Below are 15,397 nucleotides of genomic sequence, written 5' to 3' on the forward strand. Positions count from 1 at the left end.
TAAACCAAATTTCCATGACAAACTATTGGTTGGTTATGGAACAATCTCTACGTACATAGGGCACCCTCCGTAATTATTGGGACAGCGACACATTTGTTGTTGTTTTCTCTCTGTACTCAAGCACTTTGGAATTGAAATGATACAATGACTATGAGGTTAAAGTGCAAACTGCCAGCTTTAATTTGAGGGTATTTTCACCCATATCAGGTGAATCGTTTAGAAATTACAGCACTTGTTGTATATAGTCCCCCACCATTTTAGGGGACCAAAAGTATTGGGACAAATTCACTTACAGTATACGTGTATTGAAGTAGTTTTAAAGGTCTGATATTTGGTCCCATATTCATAGCACATAATGATTACCATCAACCTTGTGACTCGATAAACTTGTTGGATGCATTTGCTGTTTGTTTTGGTCGTTTCAGATTATTTTGTGGCCAATAGAAATGAATGGTAAATAATGTATTGTGTCATTTTAGAGTCACTTTTATTGTAGATAAGAACAGACTGTTTCTAAACACTTATTTATTCATGTGGATGTTACCATGACTACGGATAATCTTGAATGAATCGTGAATAATGATGAGTGAGAAAGTTACTCACAAATATCATACCCCTCTAAAATGCTAACCTCCCCTGTTATTGTAATGGTGAGAGATTAGCATGTCTTGGGGGTATGATATAAAATGCTAACCTCCCCTGTTATTGTAATGGTGAGAGGTTAGCATGTCTTGGGGGTATGATATAAAATGCTAACCTCCCCTGTTATTGTAATGGTGAGAGGTTAGCATGTCTTGGAGGTATGATATAAAATGCTAACCTCCCCTGTTATTGTAATGGTGAGAGGTTAGCATGTCTTGGGGGTATGATATAAAATGCTAACCTCCCTTGTTATTGTAATGGTGAGAGATTAGCATGTCTTGGGGGTATGATATAAAATGCTAACCTCCCCTGTTATTGTAATGGTGAGAGGTTAGCATGTCTTGGAGGTATGATATAAAATGCTAACCTCCCCTGTTATTGTAATGGTGAGAGGTTAGCATGTCTTGGGGGTATGATATAAAATGCTAATCTCCCCTGTTATTGTAATGGTGAGAGGTTAGCATGTCTTGGAGGTATGATATAAAATGCTAACCTCCCCTGTTATTGTAATGGTGAGAGGTTAGCATGTCTCAAGGGTATGATATAAAATGCCAACCTCCCCTGTTATTGTAATGGTGAGAGGTTAGCATGTCTTGGGGGTATGATATAAAATGCTAACCTCCCCTGTTATTGTAATGGCGAGAGGTTAACATGTCTTGGAGGTATGATATAAAATGCTAAACTCCCCTGTTATTGTAATGGTGAGAGGTTAGCATGTCTCAAGGGTATGATATAAAATGCTAACCTCCCCTGTTATTGTAATGGTGAGAGGTTAGCATGTCTTGGGGGTATGATATCAAATGCTAACCTCCCCTGTTATTGTAACGGTGAGAGGTTAGCATGTCTTGGAGGTATGATATACAATGCTAACCTCCCTCCCCTGTTATTGTAATGGTGAGAGGTTAGCATGTCTTGGGGGTATGATATAAAATGCTAACCTCCCCTGTTATTGTAATGGTGAGAGGTTAGCATGTCTCGGGGGTATGATATAAAATGCTAACCTCCCCTGTTATTGTAATGGTGAGAGGTTAGCATGTCTCGGGGGTATGATATAAAATGCTAACCTCCCCTGTTATTGTAATGGTGAGAGGTTAGCATGTCTCGAGGGTATGATATAAAATGCTAGCCTCCCCTGTTATTGTAATGGTGAGAGGTTAGCATGTCTTACATTTAACATTTACATTTAAGTCATTTAGCAGACGCTCTTATCCAGAGCGACTTACAAATTGGGGGTATGATATCAAATGCTAACCTCCCCTGTTATTGTAATGGGGAGAGGTTAGCATGTCTCGGGGGTATGATATAAACTGCTAATCTCCCCTGTTATTGTAATGGGGAGAGGTTAGCATGTCTTGGAGGTATGATATAAAATGCTAACCTCCCCTGTTATTGTAATGGTGAGAGGTTAGCATGTCTCGGGGGTATGATATAAAATGCTAACCTCCCCTGTTATTGTAATGGTGAGAGGTTAGCATGTCTCGAGGGTATGATATAAAATGCTAGCCTCCCCTGTTATTGTAATGGTGAGAGGTTAGCATGTCTTACATTTAACATTTACATTTAAGTCATTTAGCAGACGCTCTTATCCAGAGCGACTTACAAATTGGGGGTATGATATCAAATGCTAACCTCCCCTGTTATTGTAATGGGGAGAGGTTAGCATGTCTCGGGGGTATGATATAAACTGCTTATCTCCCCTGTTATTGTAATGGGGAGAGGTTAGCATGTCTTGGGGGTATGATATAAAATGCTAACCTCCCCTGTTATTGTAATGGTGAGAGGTTAGCATGTCTTGGAGGTATGATATAAAATGCTAACCTCCCCTGTTATTGTAATGGTGAGAGGTTAGCATGTCTTGGAGGTATGATATAAAATGCTAACCTCCCCTGTTATTGTAATGGTGAGAAGTTAGCATGTCTCGAGGGTATGATATCAAATGCTAACCTCCCCTGTTATTGTAATGGTGAGAGGTTAGCATGTCTCAGGGGTATGATATAAAATGCTAACCTCCCCTGTTATTGTAATGGTGAGAGGTTAGCATGTCTTGGGAGTATGATATTTGTGTGTCTGTAACTTTCTCACTCATTTCAAATCCAAAGTGCTGGAGTACAGAGGCAAAACAACAAAGAATGGGTCTGTCCCAATAATTACGGGGGGGGGGGGGGGGGGGGGGGGGCACTGTATAGGAAAGTCAGCGTAATGTGTTATCAACACAGGGAGGCTGCTCTCTGATCCCATATGCCATCTCCTGTCATTGAGCAAGGCACTAAACCCCTACACATAGTATAATACCTGTTAGGCTACTGTATAAAACACACGTGGTCAGCCCTCAGTCTGGAGAGCTGCCGGGTGTGCAGGCATTTGATCCAGCCCTGCTCAAACGGAGGTAGTTTATCAAGGTCCGGTTGTGGTTTGTTAGAGGGGGACTGGAATAAAAATTAAACCTGTACACCCATTATCTCTCCTGGAGGATGGTTGACCACCCATTATCTCTCCTGGAGGATGGTTGGCCACCCATGAGCTCTCCTGGAGGATGGTTGGCCACCCATGAGCTCTCCTGGAGGATGGTTGACCGGCCATTATCTCTCCTGGAGGATGGTTGACCACCCATTATCTCTCCTGGAGGATGGTTGACCGCCCATTATCTCTCCTGGAGGATGGTTGACCGCCCATTATCTCTCCTGGAGGATGGTTGACCGCCCATTATCTCTCCTGGAGGATGGTTGACCGCCCATGAGCTCTCCTGGAGGATGGTTGACCGCCCATTATCTCTCCTGGAGGATGGTTGACCGCCCATTATCTCTCCTGGAGGATGGTTGACCGCCCATTATCTCTCCTGGAGGATGGTTGACCACCCATTATCTCTCCTGGAGGATGGTTGACCGGCCATTATCTCTCCTGGAGGATGGTTGACCGGCCATTATCTCTCCTGGAGGATGGTTGACCACCCATTATCTCTCCTGGAGGATGGTTGACCGCCCATTATCTCTCCTGGAGGATGGTTGACCACCCATGAGCTCTCCTGGAGGATGGTTGACCGCCCATGAGCTTGATGTAAAACAATTCATAATTACAAACCTTTTTCTAGTTTTAGTCATATTTAACTTAGCTACTTTATAAGTGTTTTTGCAATTTGAGTTGCTATGTTCCTTACATTGGATGCTAAAATCAACTGGAATTGAAGCCACATAATCCAAAATGTATTATTTCCTCAAATTAAAATGTTCACGATTCACAAATTATCATTTTGATTCACATGATTCGATTCCCCAGCGATTGAACCGAAACCCAACAGATACAATGGCAAAGTGAATCGTTCATTTGGTCAAAAATAATTGTTTGTATGAATCATATGAAACGTTCCAAAAAGGTAAATCAACTTTGTATGGCCTTATTCGCGAGTGTCGGTGGAAAGTTTTTTGGGGGGACATGACGAAAACATGAATACATACTAATAATAGATAAATATTTAACTAGAGGGTTCAATAAATGCCAAGAATTGGGTAACGGGCCTTGAGCAACGGACAACTCCTCTCTTACTATGCTGATCATTCTGATCCTGGCTAATATGTAGATTGTTATTTGATTGATAAAAATACATAATTTAAAAACTTTGCCTAAATAAATTACATTAATAGAAATTATTAAAATAAAATTTCCATGACTTTTCCAAAACTTTCAGGATTTTATAATATAAAACCTTTTCCAGGCCATGGAAAATAAAATTTTAAAATTCCATTTTACTTTTCCAGGTTTTTTCCATGACCGTACGAACGCAGCAAGGTCGTGTCTGAGATGGAGCAAATAAAGACGATCATACATCGTCTGATTTCAGGAAGAGAACGGATGAGTTTTTATAAACTACAGCTCCTAAACATATTGTCAAAGCAGGTAGTTCAGAGAGACAAGTCCCATCATGAGGCAGCAGAGATTCTAGCAGTAGCGCGACATATCCAGTAATCTCTCACCCAGCAGCGCCTTGACTTTGTGTTTCTCCGCCACAGTCTGCAGCTGGCTGAGGAGAGGTGCATTGTGGGTCAGCGTGCTCCAGCGGTGGAGGAGGGCGAGGGCGTCTTGGGAGGAAAGAGCCTGGGGTCGTAAGGTCAGCCAGCCAGCCTCCTGGTGGACCCTCATAGCTGTTCCACAATGTTGCAGGATGGAGCTCAGAGTCTGGAGATACAGGCTCAGCTGACCTGCCTTCACCAGCCTGGAGAAGAGAAGAGGGATATGAGAGGAGGAGAGGTAACAGAGCTGTCCCACGATGCTGCAGTCAGCGCTAGAGGCTCAGCTGACCTGCCTTCAGCAGTCTGGAGAAGAGAAGAGGGGTAGAGCAGTATAGGAACGACGTTGCAATGGATTGCTGCCGTTTTATGGGTTATTTTGTGTGTTTTGTTTATCTTAACTGTAGACCACTATTTACCAAGAGAGTTTTCATCTATATTTTTGTAGCGGTCTATTTACCACCATAAACTGATGCTGGCACGAAGACCAGACTCAATGAGCTGTATAGGACCAAAAGAAAACAAGAAAATGCTCATCCAGAAGCGGCGCTCCTAGTGGTCGGTGTTTGTAATGCAGGGAAACTGAAATCCGTTTTACCTCATTTCTACCAGCACGTCACCTGTGCAACTAGAGGCGACAAAACTCTAAATCACCTTTGCTCCACACATAGAAACGCATGTAAAGCTCGCTCGCCCTCCATTCGGCAAATCTGACCATAACGTTATCCTCCTGATTCCTGCTTACCAGTAAAAACTCAAACAGGAAGTAGCAGCTCAATAAAGGAGGAGAGCGGAACACTAATCCGGGCTCTCGTAAGAAATCCCGTTACGACCTCCAACGAGCCATCAAACATGGTAAAGCGTCAATACAGGACTAAGATTAGAATCCTACAACGCCGGCTATGACGCTTGTCGGATGTGGCAGGGCGCGTAAACTATCACGGATTATAAAGGGAAAGTGAGACAAACCTACCAGTTGAGCTAAATGCCTTCTATGCTCGCCTCGAACCATGCATGAGAACACCAGCTGTTCCAGTGTGATGATGCTCTCCATAGCCGATATGGAGTAAGACCTTTAAAACAGGTTAACATTCACAAGGCCTCAAGGCCAAACGGATTACCAGGACGCCCACTCAGAGAATGCTCTGACCAGCTGGCAAGTGTCTTCACTGACATTTTCAACCTCTCCCTGACCCACTCTGTAATACCTACATGTTTCAAGACGACCAAAATGTCCCTGAGCCCAAGAACGGCAAGGTAAACAGTCTAAATGACTATCGCCCTGTAGCACTCACATCTGTAGCCATCATCCCAGACACCCTGGACCCATTCCAATTCGCATACCGCCCAAAAGATCACAGATGAGGCAATCTCTATTGCCCTCCACACTGCCCACCTGGACAAGAGAAACACCTACGTGAGAATGCTTTTCATTGACTACAGCTCAGAATTCAACACCATAGTCAAAACTAAGCTATGGACCATGGGACTAGACACCTCCCTCTGCAACTGGATCCTGAACTTCCTGACGGGCCGCCCCCAGGTGGTGAGGGTAGGCAACAACACGTCCGCCATGCTGACCCTCAACAAAGGGGCCCCTCAGGGGTGCATGCTTACTCCCCTCCTGTACTCCTTGTTCACCCATGACTGCGTAGCCACATAGGACTCCAACACCATCATTAAGTTTGTTGACGACACAACAGTGGTAGGCCTGATCACCCGACAACGAGACTGACCTCCTCCCTGTAGGCTGAGACCTGACAGTGTGGTGCCAGGACAACAACCTCTCCCTTAACGTCAGCAAGACAGAAGAGCTGATTATGGACTGCAGGAAACGGAAGGGCCGCGCAAACCCCCATTCACATCGACAGGACTGTATTGGAGCGGGTCAAGAGCTCCTCCGTGTCGACATCACTAAGGAGCGATCATGATCCAAACACACAAACACAGTCGTGAAGAGGGCGCGACAACAGGGCGCGACAACAGGGCGCGACAACAGGGCGCGACAACAGGGCGCGACAACAGGGCGCGACAACAGGGCGCGACAACAGGGCGCGACAACAGGGCGCGACAACAGGGCGCGACAACAGGGCGCGACAACACCTCCTTCCCTTCAGGAGGCTGAATCTGGTTGAATCTGTGTTTGAAATTCACTACTCGACGATCTGGGACCTTACAGATAATTGTATGTGTGGGGTACAGAGATGAGGTAGTCATTAAAAAATCATGTTAAACACTATTGCTACACACAGAGTGAGTCCATGAAACTTATTGTGACTTGTTTTCAGCAAATTTTTACTCCTGAACGTATTTACGCTTGGCCATAACAAAAGGGGTTGAATACTTATTGACTCGAGACATTTCAGCTTTTTATTTTTAATTCATTAGTAAAAAAAAAATGTTTTAAAAACATAATTCCACGTTGACATTATGGGGTATTGTGTGTAGGCCAGTGACCAAAAGTCTCAATTTAATCCGTTTTAAATTCAGGCTGTAACACAATAAAATGTGGTAAAAGTCAAGGGGTGTGAATCATTTCTGAAGGCCACTGTATATCAAGTTATAACCAGAGTTTTTCTGGCCATGTGACTTGAGACCAGAATTCTTCTTGGACAGGTCAAGTGGTACAACTCCTGGATCTATTTATACCATCCATAGAGGTATTGACTTTGTTACCATTATCTCACAACCAGGGTGGGAAATTAACTTGTTCGTCCACCAGCCACCGTGACAAGTAAATACATAAAAAATTCAAATCTACCAGCCTCTCAGATGTTTTAACAGACAAAATATTTTTACAAAAAAAAATCACAAATAACAGATGAGCGTGCTTAGTAATGTTTCTAATGTTTCTAAAACAAGGAATGTATTACTATTAAGAAGTAAATGTGGTATATCGCTCAATTCAATTTCCATTTTTGTGACCCCAGTCTTTTAACCAATGTATGTTCAAATAAATAATTTAGATACAACAGTAAATAGTAAAACCGTAATTCAACCGAACATTCAGAATCAACAAAGAGCCTGCCCTGCCACAAAATGCTGAGTCATACGACTTATTATTCATTATTATTATTATTCATTATTATTAATATTATTATTCATTACTATTAATCAGTATTATTATTATTATTCATTATTATTATTATTCATTACTATTATTAATTATTATTATTATTCATCAGTATTATTATTATTCATTATTATTCATTATTATTATTATTCATTACTATTATTATTATTAATTATTATTATTCATCAGTATTATTATTATTCATCATTATTAATCATTATTATTATTCAGCATTATTATTATTCATCATTATTATTCATTATTATTATTACTAGTTCAGGGCTCTGGCAGATAATTGTATTACAAGGAGTACATCCATTGATATAATGTAGGAGCACAATGGGATTATTTGAGTGTTGTAATTATAATAACTAAAAGTTGATGCTCAAACACAATTTACCCCAAAAAATAGTTTAGTCAATAGGTGAGACAAAAATGTTCTGCTGCCCCTTTAAGGGGCTGGGGCTGGCCATTACCATGGTAAAGGCACTCAGTGTCTGTCAGAGATCGAGGGGGGGGGGGGGTGTTCCCTAATGCTGTGTGACCACCCGCCAACGTGGCTGGTGAAACAGACATCCTTACCAAAATCTACCCTCATTTGGCAGGTGGCGGGTGATAAACTTTCCACCCGACTCTCAACGGTGTCTTTTAACAACGTTTAGCTTTACTAAGCAGACCATCGTAATGTAGTTAAGAGGTCCTCTACCTCAGATGTCTGATGATGGTGATGGCCACACACAGGAACTGGTTGATGAAGGGTAGAGGGAGAACCTTTGGAGTGCTGTATCCCTGCGGTTTGTCCTCCTTGGCCGTGGAGGAAGAGGATGAGGAAGAGGAGGCTCCCTCACCATGGCTCTCCTTCTGGCCCAGGTTGGTGAACCACATCACATGGAGCAGCTCTACCACAGCATCCAGCAGACCCTGGTCTATATGACTGGAGGAGAGGAGAGGGGTTTTATTCTACAGCAGACCCTGGTCTACATGACTGGAGGAGAGGAGAGGGGTTTTATTCTACAGCAGACCCTGGTCTATATGACTGGAGGAGAGGAGAGGGGTTTTATTCTACAGCAGACCCTGGTCTACATGACTGGAGGAGAGGGGTTTTATTCTACAGCAGACCCTGGTCTATATGACTGGAGGAGAGGGGTTTTATTCTACAGCAGACCCTGGTCTATATGACTGGAGGAGAGGAGAGGGGTTTTATTCTACAGCAGACCCTGGTCTACATGACTGGAGGAGAGGAGAGGGGTTTTATTCTACAGCAGACCCTGGTCTATATGACTGGAGGAGAGGAGAGGGGTTTTATTCTACAGCAGACCCTGGTCTACATGTCTGGAGGAGAGGGGTTTTATTCTACAGCAGACCCTGGTCTACATGTCTGGAGGAGAGGAGAGGGGTTTTATTCTACAGCAGACCCTGGTCTACATGTCTGGAGGAGAGGGGTTTTATTCTACAGCAGAACCTGATCTACATGTCTGGAGGACAGGGGTTTTATTCTACAGCAGACCCTGGTCTACATGTCTGGAGGAGAGGAGAGGGGTTTTATTCTACAGCAGACCCTGGTCTACATGTCTGGAGGAGAGGAGAGGGGTTTTATTCTACAGCAGACCCTGGTCTACATGACTGGAGGAGAGGAGAGGGGTTTTATTCTACAGCAGACCCTGGTCTACATGACTGGAGGAGAGGAGAGGGGTTTTATTCTACAGCAGACCCTGGTCTATATGACTGGAGGAGAGGGGTTTTATTCTACAGCAGACCCTGGTCTATATGACTGGAGGAGAGGGGTTTTATTCTACAGCAGACCCTGGTCTATATGTCTGGAGGAGAGGAGAGGGGTTTTATTCTACAGCAGACCCTGGTCTATATGACTGGAGGAGAGGGGTTTTATTCTACAGCAGACCCTGGTCTACATGTCTGGAGGAGAGGAGTTTTATTCTACAGCAGACCCTGGTCTATATGACTGGAGGAGAGGGGTTTTATTCTACAGCAGACCCTGGTCTATATGACTGGAGGAGAGGGGTTTTATTCTACAGCAGACCCTGGTCTACATGACTGGAGGAGAGGGGTTTTATTCTACAGCAGACCCTGGTCTACATGTCTGGAGGAGAGGAGAGGGGTTTTATTCTACAGCAGACCCTGGTCTACATGTCTGGAGGAGAGGAGAGGGGTTTTATTCTACAGCAGACCCTGGTCTACATGTCTGGAGGAGAGGAGAGGGGTTTTATTCTACAGCAGACCCTGGTCTACATGTCTGGAGGAGAGGAGAGGGGTTTTATTCTACAGCAGACCCTGGTCTATATGACTGGAGGAGAGGAGAGGGGTTTTATTCTACAGCAGACCCTGGTCTACATGACTGGAGGAGAGGAGAGGGGTTTTATTCTACAGCAGACCCTGGTCTATATGACTGGAGGAGAGGAGAGGGGTTTTATTCTACAGCAGACCCTGGTCTATATGACTGGAGGAGAGGGGTTTTATTCTACAGCAGACCCTGGTCTACATGTCTGGAGGAGAGGAGAGGGGTTTTATTCTACAGCAGACCCTGGTCTACATGTCTGGAGGAGAGGAGAGGGGTTTTATTCTACAGCAGACCCTGGTCTATATGACTGGAGGAGAGGGGTTTTATTCTACAGCAGACCCTGGTCTACATGACTGGAGGAGAGGAGAGGGGTTTTATTCTACAGCAGACCCTGGTCTACATGACTGGAGGAGAGGGGTTTCATTCTACAGCAGACCCTGGTCTACATGACTGGAGGAGAGGGGTTTTATTCTACAGCAGACCCTGGTCTACATGACTGGAGGAGAGGAGAGGGGTTTTATTCTACAGCAGACCCTGGTCTACATGTCTGGAGGAGAGGAGAGGGGTTTTATTCTACAGCAGACCCTGGTCTATATGACTGGAGGAGAGGGGTTTTATTCTACAGCAGACCCTGGTCTATATGACTGGAGGAGAGGGGTTTTATTCTACAGCAGACCCTGGTCTATATGACTGGAGGAGAGGGGTTTTATTCTACAGCAGACCCTGGTCTACATGACTGGAGGAGAGGAGAGGGGTTTTATTCTACAGCAGACCCTGGTCTATATGACTGGAGGAGAGGGGTTTTATTCTACAGCAGACCCTGGTCTACATGACTGGAGGAGAGGGGTTTTATTCTACAGCAGACCCTGGTCTACATGACTGGAGGAGAGGGGTTTTATTCTACAGCAGACCCTGGTCTACATGACTGGAGGAGAGGAGAGGGGTTTTATTCTACAGCAGACCCTGGTCTATATGACTGGAGGAGAGGAGAGGGGTTTTATTCTACAGCAGACCCTGGTCTACATGTCTGGAGGAGAGGGGTTTTATTCTACAGCAGACCCTGGTCTACATGTCTGGAGGAGAGGAGAGGGGTTTTATTCTACAGCAGACCCTGGTCTACATGACTGGAGGAGAGGGGTTTTATTCTACAGCAGACCCTGGTCTACATGTCTGGAGGAGAGGAGAGGGGTTTTATTCTACAGCAGACCCTGGTCTATATGACTGGAGGAGAGGAGAGGGGTTTTATTCTACAGCAGACCCTGGTCTACATGACTGGAGGAGAGGAGAGGGGTTTTATTCTACAGCAGACCCTGGTCTACATGTCTGGAGGAGAGGGGTTTTATTCTACAGCAGACCCTGGTCTACATGTCTGGAGGAGAGGAGAGGGGTTTTATTCTACAGCAGACCCTGGTCTACATGTCTGGAGGAGAGGGGTTTTATTCTACAGCAGAACCTGATCTACATGTCTGGAGGACAGGGGTTTTATTCTACAGCAGACCCTGGTCTACATGTCTGGAGGAGAGGAGAGGGGTTTTATTCTACAGCAGACCCTGGTCTACATGTCTGGAGGAGAGGAGAGGGGTTTTATTCTACAGCAGACCCTGGTCTACATGACTGGAGGAGAGGAGAGGGGTTTTATTCTACAGCAGACCCTGGTCTACATGACTGGAGGAGAGGAGAGGGGTTTTATTCTACAGCAGACCCTGGTCTATATGACTGGAGGAGAGGGGTTTTATTCTACAGCAGACCCTGGTCTATATGACTGGAGGAGAGGGGTTTTATTCTACAGCAGACCCTGGTCTATATGTCTGGAGGAGAGGAGAGGGGTTTTATTCTACAGCAGACCCTGGTCTATATGACTGGAGGAGAGGGGTTTTATTCTACAGCAGACCCTGGTCTACATGTCTGGAGGAGAGGAGTTTTATTCTACAGCAGACCCTGGTCTATATGACTGGAGGAGAGGGGTTTTATTCTACAGCAGACCCTGGTCTATATGACTGGAGGAGAGGGGTTTTATTCTACAGCAGACCCTGGTCTACATGACTGGAGGAGAGGGGTTTTATTCTACAGCAGACCCTGGTCTACATGTCTGGAGGAGAGGAGAGGGGTTTTATTCTACAGCAGACCCTGGTCTACATGTCTGGAGGAGAGGAGAGGGGTTTTATTCTACAGCAGACCCTGGTCTACATGTCTGGAGGAGAGGAGAGGGGTTTTATTCTACAGCAGACCCTGGTCTACATGTCTGGAGGAGAGGAGAGGGGTTTTATTCTACAGCAGACCCTGGTCTATATGACTGGAGGAGAGGAGAGGGGTTTTATTCTACAGCAGACCCTGGTCTACATGACTGGAGGAGAGGAGAGGGGTTTTATTCTACAGCAGACCCTGGTCTATATGACTGGAGGAGAGGAGAGGGGTTTTATTCTACAGCAGACCCTGGTCTATATGACTGGAGGAGAGGGGTTTTATTCTACAGCAGACCCTGGTCTACATGTCTGGAGGAGAGGAGAGGGGTTTTATTCTACAGCAGACCCTGGTCTACATGTCTGGAGGAGAGGAGAGGGGTTTTATTCTACAGCAGACCCTGGTCTATATGACTGGAGGAGAGGGGTTTTATTCTACAGCAGACCCTGGTCTACATGACTGGAGGAGAGGAGAGGGGTTTTATTCTACAGCAGACCCTGGTCTACATGACTGGAGGAGAGGGGTTTCATTCTACAGCAGACCCTGGTCTACATGACTGGAGGAGAGGGGTTTTATTCTACAGCAGACCCTGGTCTACATGACTGGAGGAGAGGAGAGGGGTTTTATTCTACAGCAGACCCTGGTCTACATGTCTGGAGGAGAGGAGAGGGGTTTTATTCTACAGCAGACCCTGGTCTATATGACTGGAGGAGAGGGGTTTTATTCTACAGCAGACCCTGGTCTATATGACTGGAGGAGAGGGGTTTTATTCTACAGCAGACCCTGGTCTATATGACTGGAGGAGAGGGGTTTTATTCTACAGCAGACCCTGGTCTACATGACTGGAGGAGAGGAGAGGGGTTTTATTCTACAGCAGACCCTGGTCTATATGACTGGAGGAGAGGGGTTTTATTCTACAGCAGACCCTGGTCTACATGACTGGAGGAGAGGGGTTTTATTCTACAGCAGACCCTGGTCTACATGACTGGAGGAGAGGGGTTTTATTCTACAGCAGACCCTGGTCTACATGACTGGAGGAGAGGAGAGGGGTTTTATTCTACAGCAGACCCTGGTCTATATGACTGGAGGAGAGGAGAGGGGTTTTATTCTACAGCAGACCCTGGTCTACATGTCTGGAGGAGAGGAGAGGGGTTTTATTCTACAGCAGACCCTGGTCTATATGACTGGAGGAGAGGAGAGGGGTTTTATTCTACAGCAGACCCTGGTCTATATGACTGGAGGAGAGGAGAGGGGTTTTATTCTACAGCAGACCCTGGTCTACATGTCTGGAGGAGAGGGGTTTTATTCTACAGCAGACCCTGGTCTACATGTCTGGAGGAGAGGAAAGGGGTTTTATTCTACAGCAGACCCTGGTCTACATGTCTGGAGGAGAGGGGTTTTATTCTACAGCAGACCCTGGTCTACATGTCTGGAGGAGAGGGGTTTTATTCTACAGCAGACCCTGGTCTACATGTCTGGAGGAGAGGGGTTTTATTCTACAGCAGACCCTGGTCTATATGACTGGAGGAGAGGGGTTTTATTCTACAGCAGACCCTGGTCTACATGTCTGGAGAGGGGTTTTATTCTACAGCAGACCCTGGTCTACATGTCTGGAGGAGAGGAGAGGGGTTTTATTCTACAGCAGACCCTGGTCTACATGACTGGAGGAGAGGGGTTTTATTCTACAGCAGACCCTGGTCTACATGTCTGGAGGAGAGGAGAGGGGTTTTATTCTACAGCAGACCCTGGTCTACATGTCTGGAGGAGAGGAGAGGGGTTTTATTCTACAGCAGACCCTGGTCTACATGTCTGGAGGAGAGGAGAGGGGTTTTATTCTACAGCAGACCCTGGTCTACATGTCTGGAGGAGAGGAGAGGGGTTTTATTCTACAGCAGACCCTGGTCTACATGTCTGGAGGAGAGGAGAGGGGTTTTATTCTACAGCAGACCCTGGTCTACATGTCTGGAGGAGAGGAGAGGGGTTTTATTCTACAGCAGACCCTGGTCTATATGAGTGGAGGAGAGGAGAGGGGTTTTATTCTACAGCAGACCCTGGTCTACATGACTGGAGGAGAGGAGAGGGGTTTTATTCTACAGCAGACCCTGGTCTATATGACTGGAGGAGAGGAGAGGGGTTTTATTCTACAGCAGACCCTGGTCTACATGTCTGGAGGAGAGGGGTTTTATTCTACAGCAGACCCTGGTCTACATGTCTGGAGGAGAGGAGAGGGGTTTTATTCTACAGCAGACCCTGGTCTACATGTCTGGAGGAGAGGAGAGGGGTTTTATTCTACAGCAGACCCTGGTCTACATGTCTGGAGGAGAGGAGAGGGGTTTTATTCTACAGCAGACCCTGGTCTACATGTCTGGAGGAGAGGAGAGGGGTTTTATTCTACAGCAGACCCTGGTCTACATGTCTGGAGGAGAGGAGAGGGGTTTTATTCTACAGCAGACCCTGGTCTACATGTCTGGAGGAGAGGAGAGGGGTTTTATTCTACAGCAGACCCTGGTCTATATGAGTGGAGGAGAGGAGAGGGGTTTTATTCTACAGCAGACCCTGGTCTACATGACTGGAGGAGAGGAGAGGGGTTTTATTCTACAGCAGACCCTGGTCTATATGACTGGAGGAGAGGAGAGGGGTTTTATTCTACAGCAGACCCTGGTCTACATGTCTGGAGGAGAGGAGAGGGGTTTTATTCTACAGCAGACCCTGGTCTACATGACTGGAGGAGAGGAGAGGGGTTTTATTCTACAGCAGACCCTGGTCTACATGACTGGAGGAGAGGAGAGGGGTTTTATTCTACAGCAGACCCTGGTCTATATGACTGGAGGAGAGGAGAGGGGTTTTATTCTACAGCAGACCCTGGTCTACATGTCTGGAGGAGAGGAGAGGGGTTTTATTCTACAGCAGACCCTGGTCTACATGACTGGAGGAGAGGAGAGGGGTTTTATTCTACAGCAGACCCTGGTCTTCATGACTGGAGGAGAGGAGAGGGGTTTTATTCTACAGCAGACCCTGGTCTATATGACTGGAGGAGAGGGGTTTTATTCTACAGCAGACCCTGGTCTATATGACTGGAGGAGAGGGGTTTTATTCTACAGCAGACCCTGGTCTATATGTCTGGAGGAGAGGAGAGGGGTTTTATTCTACAGCAGACCCTGGTCTATATGACTGGAGGAGAGGGGTTTTATTCTACAGCAGACC

At 45.8% G+C, this 15,397-nt stretch overlaps 1 protein-coding gene across 1 annotated transcript in view; it reads right to left on the reverse strand.

The window, feature by feature from the left end:
• Positions 1 to 15,397, reverse strand: part of urb1 (URB1 ribosome biogenesis homolog) — a 96,832-nt gene that overhangs the window by 2,089 nt on the left and 79,346 nt on the right. The window contains exons 35-36 of the mRNA XM_055894968.1: positions 8,423 to 8,650; positions 4,611 to 4,849 (exon numbers count right to left, since the gene is read on the reverse strand). Coding sequence (XP_055750943.1) covers positions 4,611 to 4,849; positions 8,423 to 8,650 — 467 coding nt within the window. The remainder of the gene's footprint in view (positions 1 to 4,610; positions 4,850 to 8,422; positions 8,651 to 15,397) is intronic.

Source organism: Salvelinus fontinalis, chromosome 33, assembly GCF_029448725.1.
Source record: "Salvelinus fontinalis isolate EN_2023a chromosome 33, ASM2944872v1, whole genome shotgun sequence".
NCBI lineage: Eukaryota > Metazoa > Chordata > Actinopteri > Salmoniformes > Salmonidae > Salvelinus > Salvelinus fontinalis.